The sequence below is a fragment of the Heterodontus francisci genome, chromosome 44, assembly GCF_036365525.1.
Source record: "Heterodontus francisci isolate sHetFra1 chromosome 44, sHetFra1.hap1, whole genome shotgun sequence".
Lineage (NCBI taxonomy): Eukaryota > Metazoa > Chordata > Chondrichthyes > Heterodontiformes > Heterodontidae > Heterodontus > Heterodontus francisci.
Window position 1 is genome coordinate 23,639,321 of NC_090414.1, and position 14,353 is coordinate 23,653,673.

The following is a 14,353-nucleotide window of genomic DNA, read 5'->3' on the forward strand; positions in this document are numbered from 1 at the left end:
AGGAAACACTTCCACACACAAAGGGTGGGAGAAGTTTGGAACTCTCTACCACAAACGGCAATCGATGCTGGATCAATTGTAAATGTTAAATCTGAGATTGATAGATTGTTAATCAAAGGTATTAAGGGATATGGGGAAAAGGTAGGTAAATGGAGATAGGTCACAGATCAGCCATGATCTCATGGTTTAGTAGAACAGGCTCGAGGGGCTGAATCGCCTGCTCCATTCCAGTGTAACAGGCACGAAGGGGCTGAATGGCCTCCTGTTCTCCTGTTCCTATGTCCAGTATGCACTTACAGTTTTCTGACGTGTATGTTTTATTTTGAACTGGACGCTCTCACCTGGAACCTGCTGTTCTCTCTGATTGTAGGATATTCGGCCATGAGGGCAGCGATGCCGATGATGTTATCTATGTAAACTGGCTGACAATGGTGCGAGCGGGAGTCTTGGGCCTGGAATTCTATACTCCGGAGACCCAGAAGTGGAGGCAGGTGAGTATCCTGGCCAGTCTGCAACTCTTTCCACACTCTGCCCAGACCAGGTGTGATGTGTGATGGAACTGGGTCGGTTTGTACCTAGTCAGCTTCCATCCTCCTTGTTAATCCCTGTTAGCCACAGCTCAGTGAGTGGACCTTACCTTGGATATGGAAAGTTGTGAATTCAAATCCTGCTCCAGAGGCTTTAGCGGTGTGCTTGGCTGACATTCCCAGTGTCAGGGAGTGCCGCTCTGTCGGAGGGTCAGTACTGAGGGAGTGCCGCTCTGTCGGAGGGTCAGTACTGAGGGAGTGCCGCTCTGTCGGAGGGTCAGTACTGAGGGAGTGCCGCTCTGTCGGAGGGTCAGTACTGAGGGAGCGCCGCACTGTCGGAGGGTCAGTACTGAGGGAGCGCCGCACTGTCGGAGGGTCAGTACTGAGGGAGCGCCGCACTGTCGGAGGGTCAGTACTGAGGGAGCGCCGCACTGTCGGAGGGTCAGTACTGAGGGAGCGCCGCACTGTCGGAGGGTCAGTACTGAGGGAGCGCCGCACTGTCGGAGGGTCAGTACTGAGGGAGCGCCGCACTGTCGGAGGGTCAGTACTGAGGGAGCGCCGCACTGTCGGAGGGTCAGTACTGAGGGAGCGCCGCACTGTCGGAGGGTCAGTACTGAGGGAGCGCCGCACTGTCGGAGGGTCAGTACTGAGGGAGCGCCGCACTGTCGGAGGGTCAGTACTGAGGGAGCGCCGCACTGTCGGAGGGTCAGTACTGAGGGAGCGCCGCACTGTCGGAGGGTCAGTACTGAGGGAGCGCCGCACTGTCGGAGGGTCAGTACTGAGGGAGCGCCGCACTGTCGGAGGGTCAGTACTGAGGGAGCGCCGCACTGTCGGAGGGTCAGTACTGAGGGAGCGCCGCACTGTCGGAGGGTCAGTACTGAGGGAGCGCCGCACTGTCGGAGGGTCAGTACTGAGGGAGCGCCGCACTGTCGGAGGGTCAGTACTGAGGGAGCGCCGCACTGTCGGAGGGTCAGTACTGAGGGAGCGCCGCACTGTCGGAGGGTCAGTACTGAGGGAGCGCCGCACTGTCGGAGGGTCAGTACTGAGGGAGCGCCGCACTGTCGGAGGGTCAGTACTGAGGGAGCGCCGCACTGTCGGAGGGTCAGTACTGAGGGAGCGCCGCACTGTCGGAGGGTCAGTACTGAGGGAGCGCCGCACTGTCGGAGGGGTCAGTACTGAGGGAGCGCCGCACTGTCGGAGGGGTCAGTACTGAGGGAGCGCCGCACTGTCGGAGGGTCAGTACTGAGGGAGCGCCGCACTGTCGGAGGGTCAGTACTGAAGGAGCGCCGCACTGTCGGAGGGTCAGTACTGAAGGAGCGCCGCACTGTCGGAGGGTCAGTACTGAAGGAGCGCCGCACTGTCGGAGGGTCAGTACTGAAGGAGCGCCGCACTGTCGGAGGGTCAGTACTGAAGGAGCGCCGCACTGTCGGAGGGTCAGTACTGAAGGAGCGCCGCACTGCTCGTTTCTCTAAAGGCCTCACTCTCCCTGTCTCTCTGTTGCAGGCTCACATGCAGGCTCGCTTTGTCATCTTGCGGGTCTTGCTGGAAGCTGGCCAGGGGTTTGTGACCGTGCGGCAGACCACAGGCTCAGACGGCAAGCCTGACGCCATCATCACTCTCGACCGAAACAAGATCTCTTCTGTCGGCATGACCGCCATCAAGAAGTTCCTGAGGAAACTGCAGGTAAAGTGACGATGGGCCCTGGTGCTTGGGTAACTGTGTGGAATATTCACAGAAGGTTTAGCTTAGTTTGAGATACAGCACTGAAACAGGGCCTTCGGCCCACTGAGTCTGTGCCGACCATCATCCACCCGTTTATACTAATCCTACACTAATCCCATATTCCTACCACATCCCCACCTGTCCCTATATTTTCCTACCACCTACCTATACTAGGGGCAATTTATAATGGCCAATTTACCGACCAACCTGCAAGTCTTTTGGCTTGTGGGAGGAAACCGGAGCACCCGGAGAAAACCCACGCAGACACAGGGAGAACTTGCAAACTCCACACAGGCAGTACCCGGAATTGAACCCGGGTCGCTGGAGCTGTGAGGCTGCGGTGCTAACCACTCCATCGTCCTGTGTGCACACACTCTAAGATCTCTCCCTTCAGTCCCATTTGGCCCATTGCCCCCCATGCTATCTCTCTGAAAGATCTCTCCCCTCAGTCCCATTTGGCCCATTGCCCCTGTGCGTCCACTTGCTTGCTATCTCCCAGGTCTCCATTTAACCACTACCCCGTGCTCAGTCCCATCCCTTATCACTCCTGTGTGTACTTTTGGTTTCTTTCTCAGTGCTCTGATGGATTCTGTGTTTTCTTTTGCAGGTATATAAAAGTACAGCAGACGTGGAGTCGGGCCGAGCTTTGTACTCCAGCTACTCTGAGGTGACGGACTCCGAGCCTGAGAGGTTCCTCACTCTGCGGGAGACAGTTCTGCTGCGGAAGGAAGCCAGGAAGATGTTTGTCCAGGCCAACACCCGGATAGAAGGTATTCTTGATGCTGTGCTGATCCCAACACATTTGTTGGTCATGGCCATACTGCGGGCCAGGGATAATTACATTACAACACACAGCCACATTGGATGCAGAGAGGGGAAACTCCTCTCTCTGTTTGGTTGCAAGTGGGTGGTGCCTCTGTATATGGGGCAATCTCGATCCAGAAGGGTGCACCATTCGGCATTCGATCTGAAGAGATTCTCTGGGTAAATGCAGTGCTCGAGTCTGCGCTGTGTTACCTGATCTCCCGGGCGAGAGATCAGTACTCCTGGGTGAGTGGGGAGGGAAAGTCCAGCCAGCTTTTCCCTCTGCTGATAATTAGCCATTGGTCCCCTGCTACAAATTGAGGCACCCGTCGGGAGAGAGCAGGATCGGACTCTACTGTGATGTCCAGCACAGTCGAATAGCTTGCAAATCCTCACCTCATCTTACTGTGGAACTGGTACTGGTGAAATTGTACCCCAGTGAGAGGCGTCCTCCTCAGCTGCAGAGGGGAGACACAGCAGAGACCCTGAGCCACAGGGAGTTTGTGTAACTGTTCTGGCTCTCCAACCTTTCACCCTCTGTAAACCTCAGCTCATCCAAAGCTCTGCTGCTCTTTTTTCCCCCCCCCCCCCCCCCCCCCAAACAACTTGTCTTAACTCACACCGAGTCCCGTTAACCCCTCACCCCCTGTGCTCGCTGACTGACAAAGGCTCCCGGTTCCGCAACACCTCCATTTTAAAATTGTCATCCTCATGTTCAAATCCCTCCATGGCCTCCTCGTCCCCCCCCCTCCCTATCTCTGTAACCTCCTCCAGCCCCTACAACCCTCCCTATCTCTGTAACCTCCTCCAGCCCCTACAACCCTCCCTATCTCTGTAACCTCCTCCAGCCCCGACAACCCTCCCTATCTCTGTAACCTCCTCCAGCCCCTACAACCCTCCCTATCTCTGTAACCTCCTCCAGCCCCGACAACCCTCCCTATCTCTGTAACCTCCTCCAGCCCCTACAACCCTCCCTATCTCTGTAACCTCCTCCAGCCCCTACAACCCTCCGAGATCTCTGCGCTCCCTCCAATTCCGGCCTCTTGTCCATCCCCCGATTCCCATCGCTCCACCATTGGTGGCCGTGCCTTCAGCTGCCTGGGGGCCCTAAGCTCTGGAATTCCCTCCCTAAACCTCTCCGCCTCTCTCTCTCCTCCTTTAAGACGCTCCTTAAAAACCGACCTCTTTGACCGAGCTTTTGTTCGCCTGTCCCTAATATCTCCTTATGTGACTCGGGGTCAAATTCTGTCTGATTTACACTCCTGGGAAGCACCTTGGGGATGTTTTACTCCGTTAAAGATGCAAGATAAATGGAAGTCGGCTGCCCGTCCTTCCTGAATCTCCTTTTCCTTCTCCCCAAACTAGGTGAAGACGTCCAATTCCGGAACTACGAAGCCACCACAGCTGGCCTGATCCAGTCCTTTGTCGAGCGGTTCTCCGAGGACGACGAGGGGCTGGAGTCAGATCTCCAGGAACTCTCTCGGAGCGACCTCCCGTTCTGGAACAACTAAACGCCCCTTTCTGCCGCAGTGCGTTGCGATGGATGCGTTTGTTTTTTTTTTTGTTTGGTTTTGCTTCTCTTAAATTTCTTTTTGAAGCCAATTCAGAGCTTTGAATTCCGAAGATCAAATATGAGGTGAATTCAAGGGCCATACCAGTGATTGAATGAATTCAATGTTGTTCGGACTGCAGCATCCGCCCAGGTAACTGGAGTAGTGTTTAACTGACAGGAGCGCTGTGTTCAAACTCTCAGCGCGGTCCTGAAATCCTCCAGCCTTCGGTTAAATTCTCTTTCCACCTTGCCCTCAGTGCTGGAATCCTCCAAGTCCCTCAATATTTGCAGGCTGAAGTGTATCCTCGACTGTGAATGAAGTGAGGATGCGCAGCTTTGAGCTTTGGCCTTTGGCCTGGCTGAGTTGTTTTTGGAGGCAAGTGCCAGCAGCTGGGAGAGGCAGCTTTCAGCTGGGACTTGCTTCAGATTAGCCCTTCGATGCTGATTCTGACCTTTATCCTCAGTGCCTCGCACGTGTGCAGCCGATAGGCTGAACTGGCCTTGACTGGAGCGATAATACAGCCACACTGTGATGTTTCTCTTCAATGGAAAAGTGGGGAGGGGGGGGAGGGTGCCTGGGGTTAACTGATTGTTGAATGATTGACTAATTACTCTTGGAAATCTTGGCGTGTTTCTTTAAAGATGAGGGTGTCTTTTTTTTTTCTGGTACTTGCAATTATGTGGCACGATCTCCTGGCTGAGATTGGTTTCTGTTTTTCTAACTCTCTGAGAAATAAAGTGTCCTTCTGGCAGAGCGTGGTGTATAGCGTCCTTGAGCCTGGGACAGTGGTGCCATTTTCCCCGCTGATGTTTGATTAGATCGTGTTTCTAATGTGGGATCTATGTACGGGACGTAGGGAGAAAATTACCCTCTAATTCTGACCTACCAATCCCGATTGAGCAGCAAGATCCCAGAAGGGAAAGCCTGGTCATTGGCCTCAATGGGGGTGTGTGCCTCCCAGTGGGAGGTGTGCCAAGTGCATGTTATACCCCCTCCCAGGGCCTTCCCGGTCTTTATTTCTTGCCCTCACTCCTCTGCTGTGTCTGGCTGGTGTTTAGCTCCACACTCACTAACACTCCTCATCCCAGTCACCATTCTACACATGAATTGCGAATTACTTGAATCGTGGACAAGGTTTCTCAGGTCATTCCCCCCCGCCCACCCCGAGCTGACCACCTCCACTGGCTGAGTACCTCTTAGTAGAGAGGCGAGTGGGGGGTGGGTGGTCAGCATCAGTCCAGACCCTTTAAATATTGTTTTCCTTTCCCAAGAACGTTCGGCTGATGTGGCTGTTTGTTTTGTTCAGTCTTGTTGATGTGAACATCGCTGGCTATTTATTGCCCATCCCTAATTGTCCTTGAGAAGGTGGTGGTGAGCTGCCTTCTTGAACCGCTGTAGTCCATGTGAGGTAGGTAGACCCACGGTGCTGTTAGGAAGGGAGTTCCAGGATTTTGACCCAGCGACAGTGAAGGAACGGCGATATAGTTCCAAGTCAGGATGGTGTGTGACTTGGAGGGGAACTTGGTGTTCCCGTGCACCTGCTGCACTTGTCCTTCTAGTTGGTAGAGGTTGCGGGTTTGGAAGGTGCTGTCTAAGGAGCCTTGGTGCGTTGCTGCAGTGCATCTTGTACATGGTACACACTGCTGCCACTGTGCGTCGGTGGTGGAGGGAGTGAATGTTTGTAGATGGGGTGCTGATCAAACAAGCTGCTTTGTCCTGGATGGTGTCGAGCTTCTTGAGTGTTGGAGCTGCACCCATCCAGGCAAGTGGAGAGTATTCCATCACACTCCTGACTTGTGCCTTGTAGATGGTGGACAGGCTTTGGGGAGTCAGGTGGTGAGTTACTCGCCTCAGGATTCTCAGGCTCTGATCTGCTCTTGTAGCCACGGTATTTATATGGCTACTCCAGTTCAGTTTCTGGTCAATGGTAGCCCCTAGGATGTTGATAGTGGGGGATTCAGCGATGGTAATGCCGTTGAATGTCAAGGGGAGATGGTTAGATTATCTCTTGTTGGAGATGGTCATTGCCTGGCACTTGTCTCAAGGCAGAAGGTCGATGGTTGAAACACCACTCCAGAGGCTTTGTGTAAGGCAGACAGACAGTCCCAGTGTCAGCAATGAGGGTGCAATGCCCTGGCGGAGGGGTGGTACCGGGGAGGGAGGGCCACCACTGTTCTAATGTAGGAAACACAGCAAGATCCCACAAACATTAATGAGGTAATGTCCACATAATTTTTTTTTTATTGATGTTGGTTGAGGGATAAATATTGTCCCCAGGACACCGGGGAGAACTCCCCTGCTCTTCTTCCAATAGTGGCCGTGGGATCTTTTACACCCACCCGAGAGGGCAGACGGGGGCCTCGGTTTAGTGTCTCATCTGAAAGACAGCACCTCAGACAGTGCAGCGCTCCCTCAGTACTGACCCTCCGACAGTGCGGCGCTCCCTCAGTACTGACCCTCCGACAGTGCGGCGCTCCCTCAGTACTGACCCTCCGACAGTGCGGCGCTCCCTCAGAACTGACCCTCCGACAGTGCGGCACTCCCCCAGTACTGACCCTCCGACAGTGCGGCACTCCCCCAGTACTGACCCTCCGACAGTGCGGCGCTCCCCCAGTACTGACCCTCCGACAGTGCTGCACTCCCTCAGTACTGACCCTCCGACAGTGCTGCACTCCCTCAGTACTGACCCTCCGACAGTGCGGCGCTCCCTCAGAACTGACCCTCCGACAGTGCTGCACTCCCTCAGTACTGACCCTCCGACAGTGCGGCGCTCCCTCAGAACTGACCCTCCGACAGTGCGGCACTCCCTCAGAACTGACCCTCCGACAGTGCGGCGCTCCCCCAGTACTGCCAGACATAGTGTTGGCCTGGAGTTTGTGGTGTGAGTGGTACCCACTGAGCCACAGCTGATGCACAGAGAGATCCCAGTAGCTAAACAGTGGTAATTTGGGAGAGGGAGCTGAATCCCACCTGAATGAAGGGAGAGTGTGTGGGAGTCCTGCGCAGAGATTAACCTGTTGAATCAGTTCAGATGAGCAGTTTTTAATTTGACTGTTACAAAAACAACTGTTTAGACACCTGCTTTTAACGTTTCACACTCCCAAATATTATATATACTTATATTTGTAAAGAAAAAAAACAAGGTTTTGCATAAGTACAGTGAATCCCAAGGGAAAGATGCAAGAGAGGAGCTTGTCGTTTGATGTTCATTTGGTTTTGTGACAGAACAAGCAGAGGCGGGCAGGATACAGGAGGGCAGAGGGGATTCAGTCAAGAGGCCCCTGGTAGATCAACTTGATGTAGCCTTTGTCTCCTGTCAGCCAGGTGGCACAGAATGGGCAGGCAGCGTGGAAAGCGTGTGTGCCGTGAGGGAGCGGGATCCGCGACCAGTATTTCACCGTCTTGGCCGAGCAGACGTGGCCACAGGGGCAGAAGGCGTGGCTGGGTGGCCCCGCGTCCAGGTAGGAGCCCGCCTCGCAGCCCATCCAGAGCGGCACGTAGGGCCCCACCCGCCGGCACATGGGGCACTCCCGCTCGTCCGCGGCACCGCCCTGCTCCTTGCGGCATCCCCAGCCGTGGTAGCCATGCACGTGCCCGCAGCTGACGTAGACCCAGGGCTGCTGCTTCTCGATCACCTCCTGCCGCGCCAGGCTGGGGAAGGCCAGGGTGCTGAAGCCCACCGGGCACTGTGGGCGTGCCGCGTTAATCTCCTGCCGCAGCGCCTCCAGGTGTTTGAGCGTTGGCGCGTTCTCCAGCCCTTCCGTCGTGCGCCAGAGTAGAGTGGCGCCGCACAGGTCAATCAGCGAACCGTCCTGCAACACATTGGATTCGTTCTCCACCTGCACACACACACACGAGAATTGTTCAGATTGATTATAGGGGGAATCAAACAGTTCTCCCTCTACACTATCCCCAATGGGTTAGATACAGAGTAAACAAAATGAAAAAAAAACCCAGCTTAGATATAGAGTGAAGTTCCCTCTACGCTATCATCCAATTTCTGTATGAAACTTTGACGAGGATGCCTGTGTTCATACACGGCATCTTATACAAAGGCAACATACCAGCTTCCCCCTCTGCTGCGCTGACCGAGTCTCCCGCAGTGCGTAAACATTTCCGCAGACTGAGATCTCCCGCCAGACGCCGGGGCTGGAGTCGTCACAGAAACCGCGTGCTGGGTGCATCACCAGGACTCCGTTCGTAGTGAGGCCGTCCATCAGACCGTCTGGTGTTCGCCACTTAGCTGCTCGTTCCTGAAGATCGGCGACAGAGAGGGGTCAGAACACAGACTGGGGTAAACAGGGGGGAGAGAGAGGGGTCAAAACACGCCGACTGGGGTAAACGGGGGGAGAGAGCGGTCAAAACACACCGACTGGGGTAAATGGGGAGAGAGAGCGGTCAAAACACACCGACTGGGGTAAATGGGGAAAGGGGGTCAAAACACACCGACTGGGGTAAACGGGGAGACAGAGGGGTCAAAACACACCAGCCTGGGGAAAACAAGGAGACAGAGGGGTCAAAACACACAGACTGGGGGTTAAACGGGGAGAGATAGGCCAAAACACAGAGACTGGGGGTGAACAGGGATAGAGAGGGCTCAAAAAATACAGCCTGGGGGTGAACGGGGGGGAGAGTGGGTCAGAACGCAGACTGGGGGTAAATGGGGAGCGAGCATCAACGCAGACTGGATGTAAATGGGGAGGGGAGTGTCAGAACACAGACTGGGGTAAACGGGGAGGGGGGGTCAGAACACAGACTGGGGTAAACGGGGGGGGGTCAGAACACAGACTGGGGTAAACAGGGTGAGAGGTCAGAACACAGATTGGGGTAAACGGGGAGGGGGGGTCAGAACACAGACTGGGGTAAACAGGGTGAGGGGTCAGAACACAGATTGGGGTAAATGGGAGGGGGGCGTCAGAACACAGATTGGGGTAAACGGGGAGGGGGGTCAGAACACAGACTGGGGTAAATGGGAGGGGGGGCGTCAGAACACAGATTGGGGTAAACGGGGAGGGGGGTCAGAACACAGACTGGGGTAAACGGGGAGGGGGGTCAAAACACAGACTGGGGTAAACGGAGAGGGTGTCAGGACACAGATTGGGGTAAACGGGGAGGGGGGGTTCAGAACACAGACTGGGATAAACAGGGAGAGATAAGCCAAAACACAGAGACTGGGGGTGAACAGGGATAGAGAGGGCACAAAAAATACAGCCTGGGGGTGAATAGGGAGAGGGGTCAGAACACAGAGCGTGGGTGAACGGGGGGAGAGGTCAGAACACAGATTGGGGTAAATGGGGAGAGAGGTCAGAACACAGACTGGGGTAAACTGGGAGAGAGGTCAGAACACAGACTGGGGTAAACTGGGAGAGAGGTCAGAACACAGATTGGGGTAAATGGGGAGAGAGGTCAGAACACAGACTGGGGTAAATGGGGAGAGAGGTCAGAACACAGACTGGGGTAAACGGGGAGAGAGGTCAGAACACAGATTGGGGTAAATGGGGAGAGAGGTCAGAACACAGATTGGGGTAAATGGGGAGAGAGGTCAGAACACAGATTGGGGTAAATGGGGAGAACGGTCAGAACACAGACTGGGGTAAACGGGGAGAGAGGTCAGAACACAGACGGGTAAACGGGGAGAGAGGTCAGAACACAGATTGGGGTAAATGGGGAGAGAGGTCAGAACACAGATTGGGGTAAATGGGGAGAACGGTCAGAACACAGATTGGGGTAAATGGGGAGAACGGTCAGAACACAGATTGGGGTAAATGGGGAGAGAGGTCAGAACACAGATTGGGGTAAATGGGGAGAACGGTCAGAACACAGATTGGGGTAAACGGGGAGAGAGGTCAGAACACAGATTGGGGTAAATGGGGAGAACGGTCAGAACACAGATTGGGGTAAACGGGGAGAGAGGTCAGAACACAGATTGGGGTAAACGGGGAGAGAGGTCAGAACACAGATTGGGGTAAATGGGGAGAACGGTCAGAACACAGACGGGTAAACGGGGAGAGAGGTCAGAACACAGATTGGGGTAAATGGGGAGAACGGTCAGAACACAGACTGGGGTAAATGGGGAGAACGGTCAGAACACAGACTGGGGTAAACGGGGAGGGTGTCAGGACACAGATTGGGGTAAACGGGGAGGGGGGGGTCAAAACACAGACTGGGGTAAACGGGGAGGGTGTCAGGACACAGATTGGGGTAAACGGGGAGGGGGGTCAGAACACAGACTGGGGTAAACGGGGAGGGTGTCAGGACACAGATTGGGGTAAACGGGGAGGGGGGTCAGAACACAGACTGGGGTAAACGGGGAGGGGGGGGTCAGACACAGAAGGGGAGGAATGCAAGAAATATCTCTAATGAAGCATACAGAGTATATGAATTCTGCGAGCTGTGTTCCCATTCTCATCTGTACAATACCCCAGTCTGCCAAGGTTACAGCACAGATAACCTTGAGCCGAGAAGATTAAACCCATCCCCAGCACAGCGCTCTCACTCTCTCGCCTCTGAGTCCAAAGGATGTGGGTTCGAGACCCTGTCGTAGGGTCAGTACCGAGGGAGCGCCGCGCTGTCGGAGGGTCAGTACTGAGGGAGCGCCGCACTGTCGGAGGGTCAGTACTGAGGGAGCGCCGCACTGTCGGAGGGTCAGTACTGAGGGAGCGCCGCACTGTCGGAGGGTCAGTACTGAGGGAGCGCCGCACTGTCGGAGGGTCAGTACTGAGGGAGCGCCGCACTGTCGGAGGGTCAGTACTGAGGGAGGGCCGCACTGTCGGAGGGTCAGTACTGAGGGAGGGCCGCACTGTCGGAGGGTCAGTACTGAGGGAGGGCCGCACTGTCGGAGGGTCAGTACTGAGGGAGGGCCGCACTGTCGGAGGGTCAGTACTGAGGGAGGGCCGCACTGTCGGAGGGTCAGTACTGAGGGAGGGCCGCACTGTCGGAGGGTCAGTACTGAGGGAGGGCCGCACTGTCGGAGGGTCAGTACTGAGGGAGGGCCGCACTGTCGGAGGGTCAGTACTGAGGGAGGGCCGCACTGTCGGAGGGTCAGTACTGAGGGAGCGCCGCACTGTCGGAGGGTCAGTACTGAGGGAGCGCCGCACTGTCGGAGGGTCAGTACTGAGGGAGCGCCGCACTGTCGGAGGGTCAGTACTGAGGGAGCGTCGCACTGTCGGAGGGTCAGTACTGAGGGAGCGCCGCACTGTCGGAGGGTCAGTACTGAGGGAGCGCCGCACTGTCGGAGGGTCAGCACTGAGGGAGCGCCGCACTGTCGGAGGGTCAGTACTGAGGGAGCGCCGCACTGTCGGAGGGTCAGTACTGAGGGAGCGCCGCACTGTCGGAGGGTCAGTACTGAGGGAGCGCCGCACTGTCGGAGGGTCAGTACTGAGGGAGTGCCGCACTGTCGGAGGGTCAGTACTGATGGAGTGCCGCACTGTCGGAGGGTCAGTACTGAGGGAGTGCCGCACTGTCGGAGGGTCAGTACTGAGGGAGTGCTGCACTGTCGGAGGTGCTGTCTTTCAGATGAGACATTAAACCGAGGCCCCCGTCTGCCCTCTCGGGTGGGTGTAAAAGATCCCACGGCCACTATTGGAAGAAGAGCAGGGGAGTTCTCCCCGGTGTCCTGGGGACAATATTTATCCCTCAAACAACATCAGTGAAAACAGATGATCCGGGTCATTATCACATTGCTGTTTGTGGGATCTTGCTGGGCACGAATTGGCTGCTGCGTTTTCTACATTACAACAGTGACTACACTTCAGAAAGTACTTCATTGACTCTGAGGGGCTTTGGGATGACCTGAGGGGGGTGAAAGGAGCTGGAGAAATGAAGTTATTGAGATGCAAGACCTCTGAGGGATGACTCCCACTTACACCGAGGAAGATGTTCTTGGATGAGTCGAATCCGGCTGCGTATATACGCGCGGTGTAGGGCGGGCTGCGCTCGCAGGTGATGCGACAGGCGAACCTGGAGATGGTGCTCTGCGTGGACGGCGACTCACTGTTGCTCTGGGTGCTTGGAGCTGTGTCGGTTACCACAAAGTCGATCAGTGTCTCTGTCGATCTACCAATCTATAACCAGGAAACAGGACAGATAGGCAACAGTCAGCTCACCCGTATGCATCCTCGATGTAGGTCAGACCTTCCATTGGCGTCAGGTATTGACTCCGCACAACCTTTTCCAGAATTCTGCCGTCCTCCTGTCTCAGCACTCCGCCCTCTCCCCCGCTCCCTTACTAACTGCCTGTGGACCAGCGTCTGTTACCTGGAACATGTCTGTGTTGCTGTCGTGACTGTACTCCACAATGACCGACTGACTCCGGGACAGGGTGTAGGACACACTGTGCTGGCCCAAGTTACTCAGTGCCTGTAATCAGAGTACAGTGTTAGCCTGCAGACACATTGGTACACACACATATACACATCCCCATAACCGGGAGACACACATATACACATCCCCATAGCCTTCAGACACATTGGTATATACACATCCCCATAACCGGGAGACACACATATACACATCCCCATAGCCTTCAGACACATTGGTACATACACATATACACATCCCCATAGCCTTCAGACGCATTGGTACACACACACATACACAACCCCATAACCGGGAGACACACATATACACAACCCCATAGCCGGGAGACACATCGGAACGTATACGCACATAAACATCCCCATATACATGCAGGCACATACATTTATAAATACACGTCGTGCTGTCGGAGGGTCAGTACCGAGGGAACGCCACACTGTCGGAGGGTCAGTACCGAGGGAGCGCCGCACTGTCGGAGGGTCAGTACTGAGGGAGTGCCGCACTGTCGGAGGGTCAGTACCGAGGGAGCGCCGCACTGTCGGAGGGTCAGTACCGAGGGAGCGCCGCACTGTCGGAGGGTCAGTACTGAGGGAGTGCTGCACTGTCGGAGGGTCAGTACTGAGGGAGTGCTGCACTGTCGGAGGGTCAGTACCGAGGGAACGCCACACTGTCGGAGGGTCAGTACCGAGGGAGCGCCGCACTGTCGGAGGGTCAGTACTGAGGGAGTGCCGCACTGTCGGAGGGTCAGTACCGAGGGAACGCCACACTGTCGGAGGGTCAGTACCGAGGGAGCGCCGCACTGTCGGAGGGTCAGTACTGAGGGAGTGCCGCACTGTCGGAGGGTCAGTACCGAGGGAACGCCACACTGTCGGAGGGTCAGTACCGAGGGAGCGCCGCACTGTCGGAGGGTCAGTACTGAGGGAGTGCCGCACTGTCGGAGGTCAGTACCGAGGGAACGCCACACTGTCGGAGGGTCAGTACCGAGGGAGCGCCGCACTGTCGGAGGGTCAGTACTGAGGGAGTGCCGCACTGTCGGAGGGTCAGTACCGAGGGAACGCCGCACTGTCGGAGGGTCATTACTGAGGGAGTGCCGCACTGTCGGAGGGTCAGTACTGAGGGAGCGCCGCACTGTCGGAGGGTCAGTACCGAGGGAGTGCCGCACTGTCGGAGGGTCAGTACTGAGGGAGCGCCGCACTGTCGGAGGGTCAGTACTGAGGGAGTGCCGCACTGTCGGAGGGTCAGTACTGAGGGAGTGCCGCACTGTCGGAGGGTCAGTACTGAGGGAGTGCCGCACTGTCGGAGGGTCAGTACTGAGGGAGTGCCGCACTGTCGGAGGGTCAGTACTGAGGGAGTGCCGCACTGTCGGAGGGTCAGTACTGAGGGAGTGCCGCACTGTTGGAGGGTCAGTACCGAGGGAACGCCGCACTGTCA

At 55.9% G+C, this 14,353-nt stretch overlaps 2 protein-coding genes across 3 annotated transcripts in view; one reads left to right on the forward strand and one right to left on the reverse strand.

Annotated features, from left to right (window-relative positions):
* dpp3 (dipeptidyl-peptidase 3) overlaps positions 1-5,357 on the forward strand; it is a 31,706-nt gene extending 26,349 nt beyond the window's left edge. For both annotated transcript variants that reach the window (XM_068021406.1, XM_068021407.1), the window contains exons 15-18: positions 371-491; positions 2,031-2,210; positions 2,857-3,019; positions 4,419-5,357. In XM_068021406.1, the coding sequence (XP_067877507.1) occupies positions 371-491; positions 2,031-2,210; positions 2,857-3,019; positions 4,419-4,564 (610 nt within the window). In that variant the 3' untranslated portion in view covers positions 4,565-5,357. The remainder of the gene's footprint in view (positions 1-370; positions 492-2,030; positions 2,211-2,856; positions 3,020-4,418) is intronic.
* A 2,330-nt stretch (positions 5,358-7,687) lies between these two features.
* LOC137355837 (E3 ubiquitin-protein ligase pellino homolog 1-like) overlaps positions 7,688-14,353 on the reverse strand; it is a 34,140-nt gene continuing 27,474 nt past the window's right edge. Inside the window, exons 5-7 of the mRNA XM_068021412.1 lie at positions 12,472-12,669; positions 8,671-8,859; positions 7,688-8,445 (exon numbers count right to left, since the gene is read on the reverse strand). Coding sequence (XP_067877513.1) covers positions 7,873-8,445; positions 8,671-8,859; positions 12,472-12,669 — 960 coding nt within the window. The 3' untranslated portion in view covers positions 7,688-7,872. The remainder of the gene's footprint in view (positions 8,446-8,670; positions 8,860-12,471; positions 12,670-14,353) is intronic.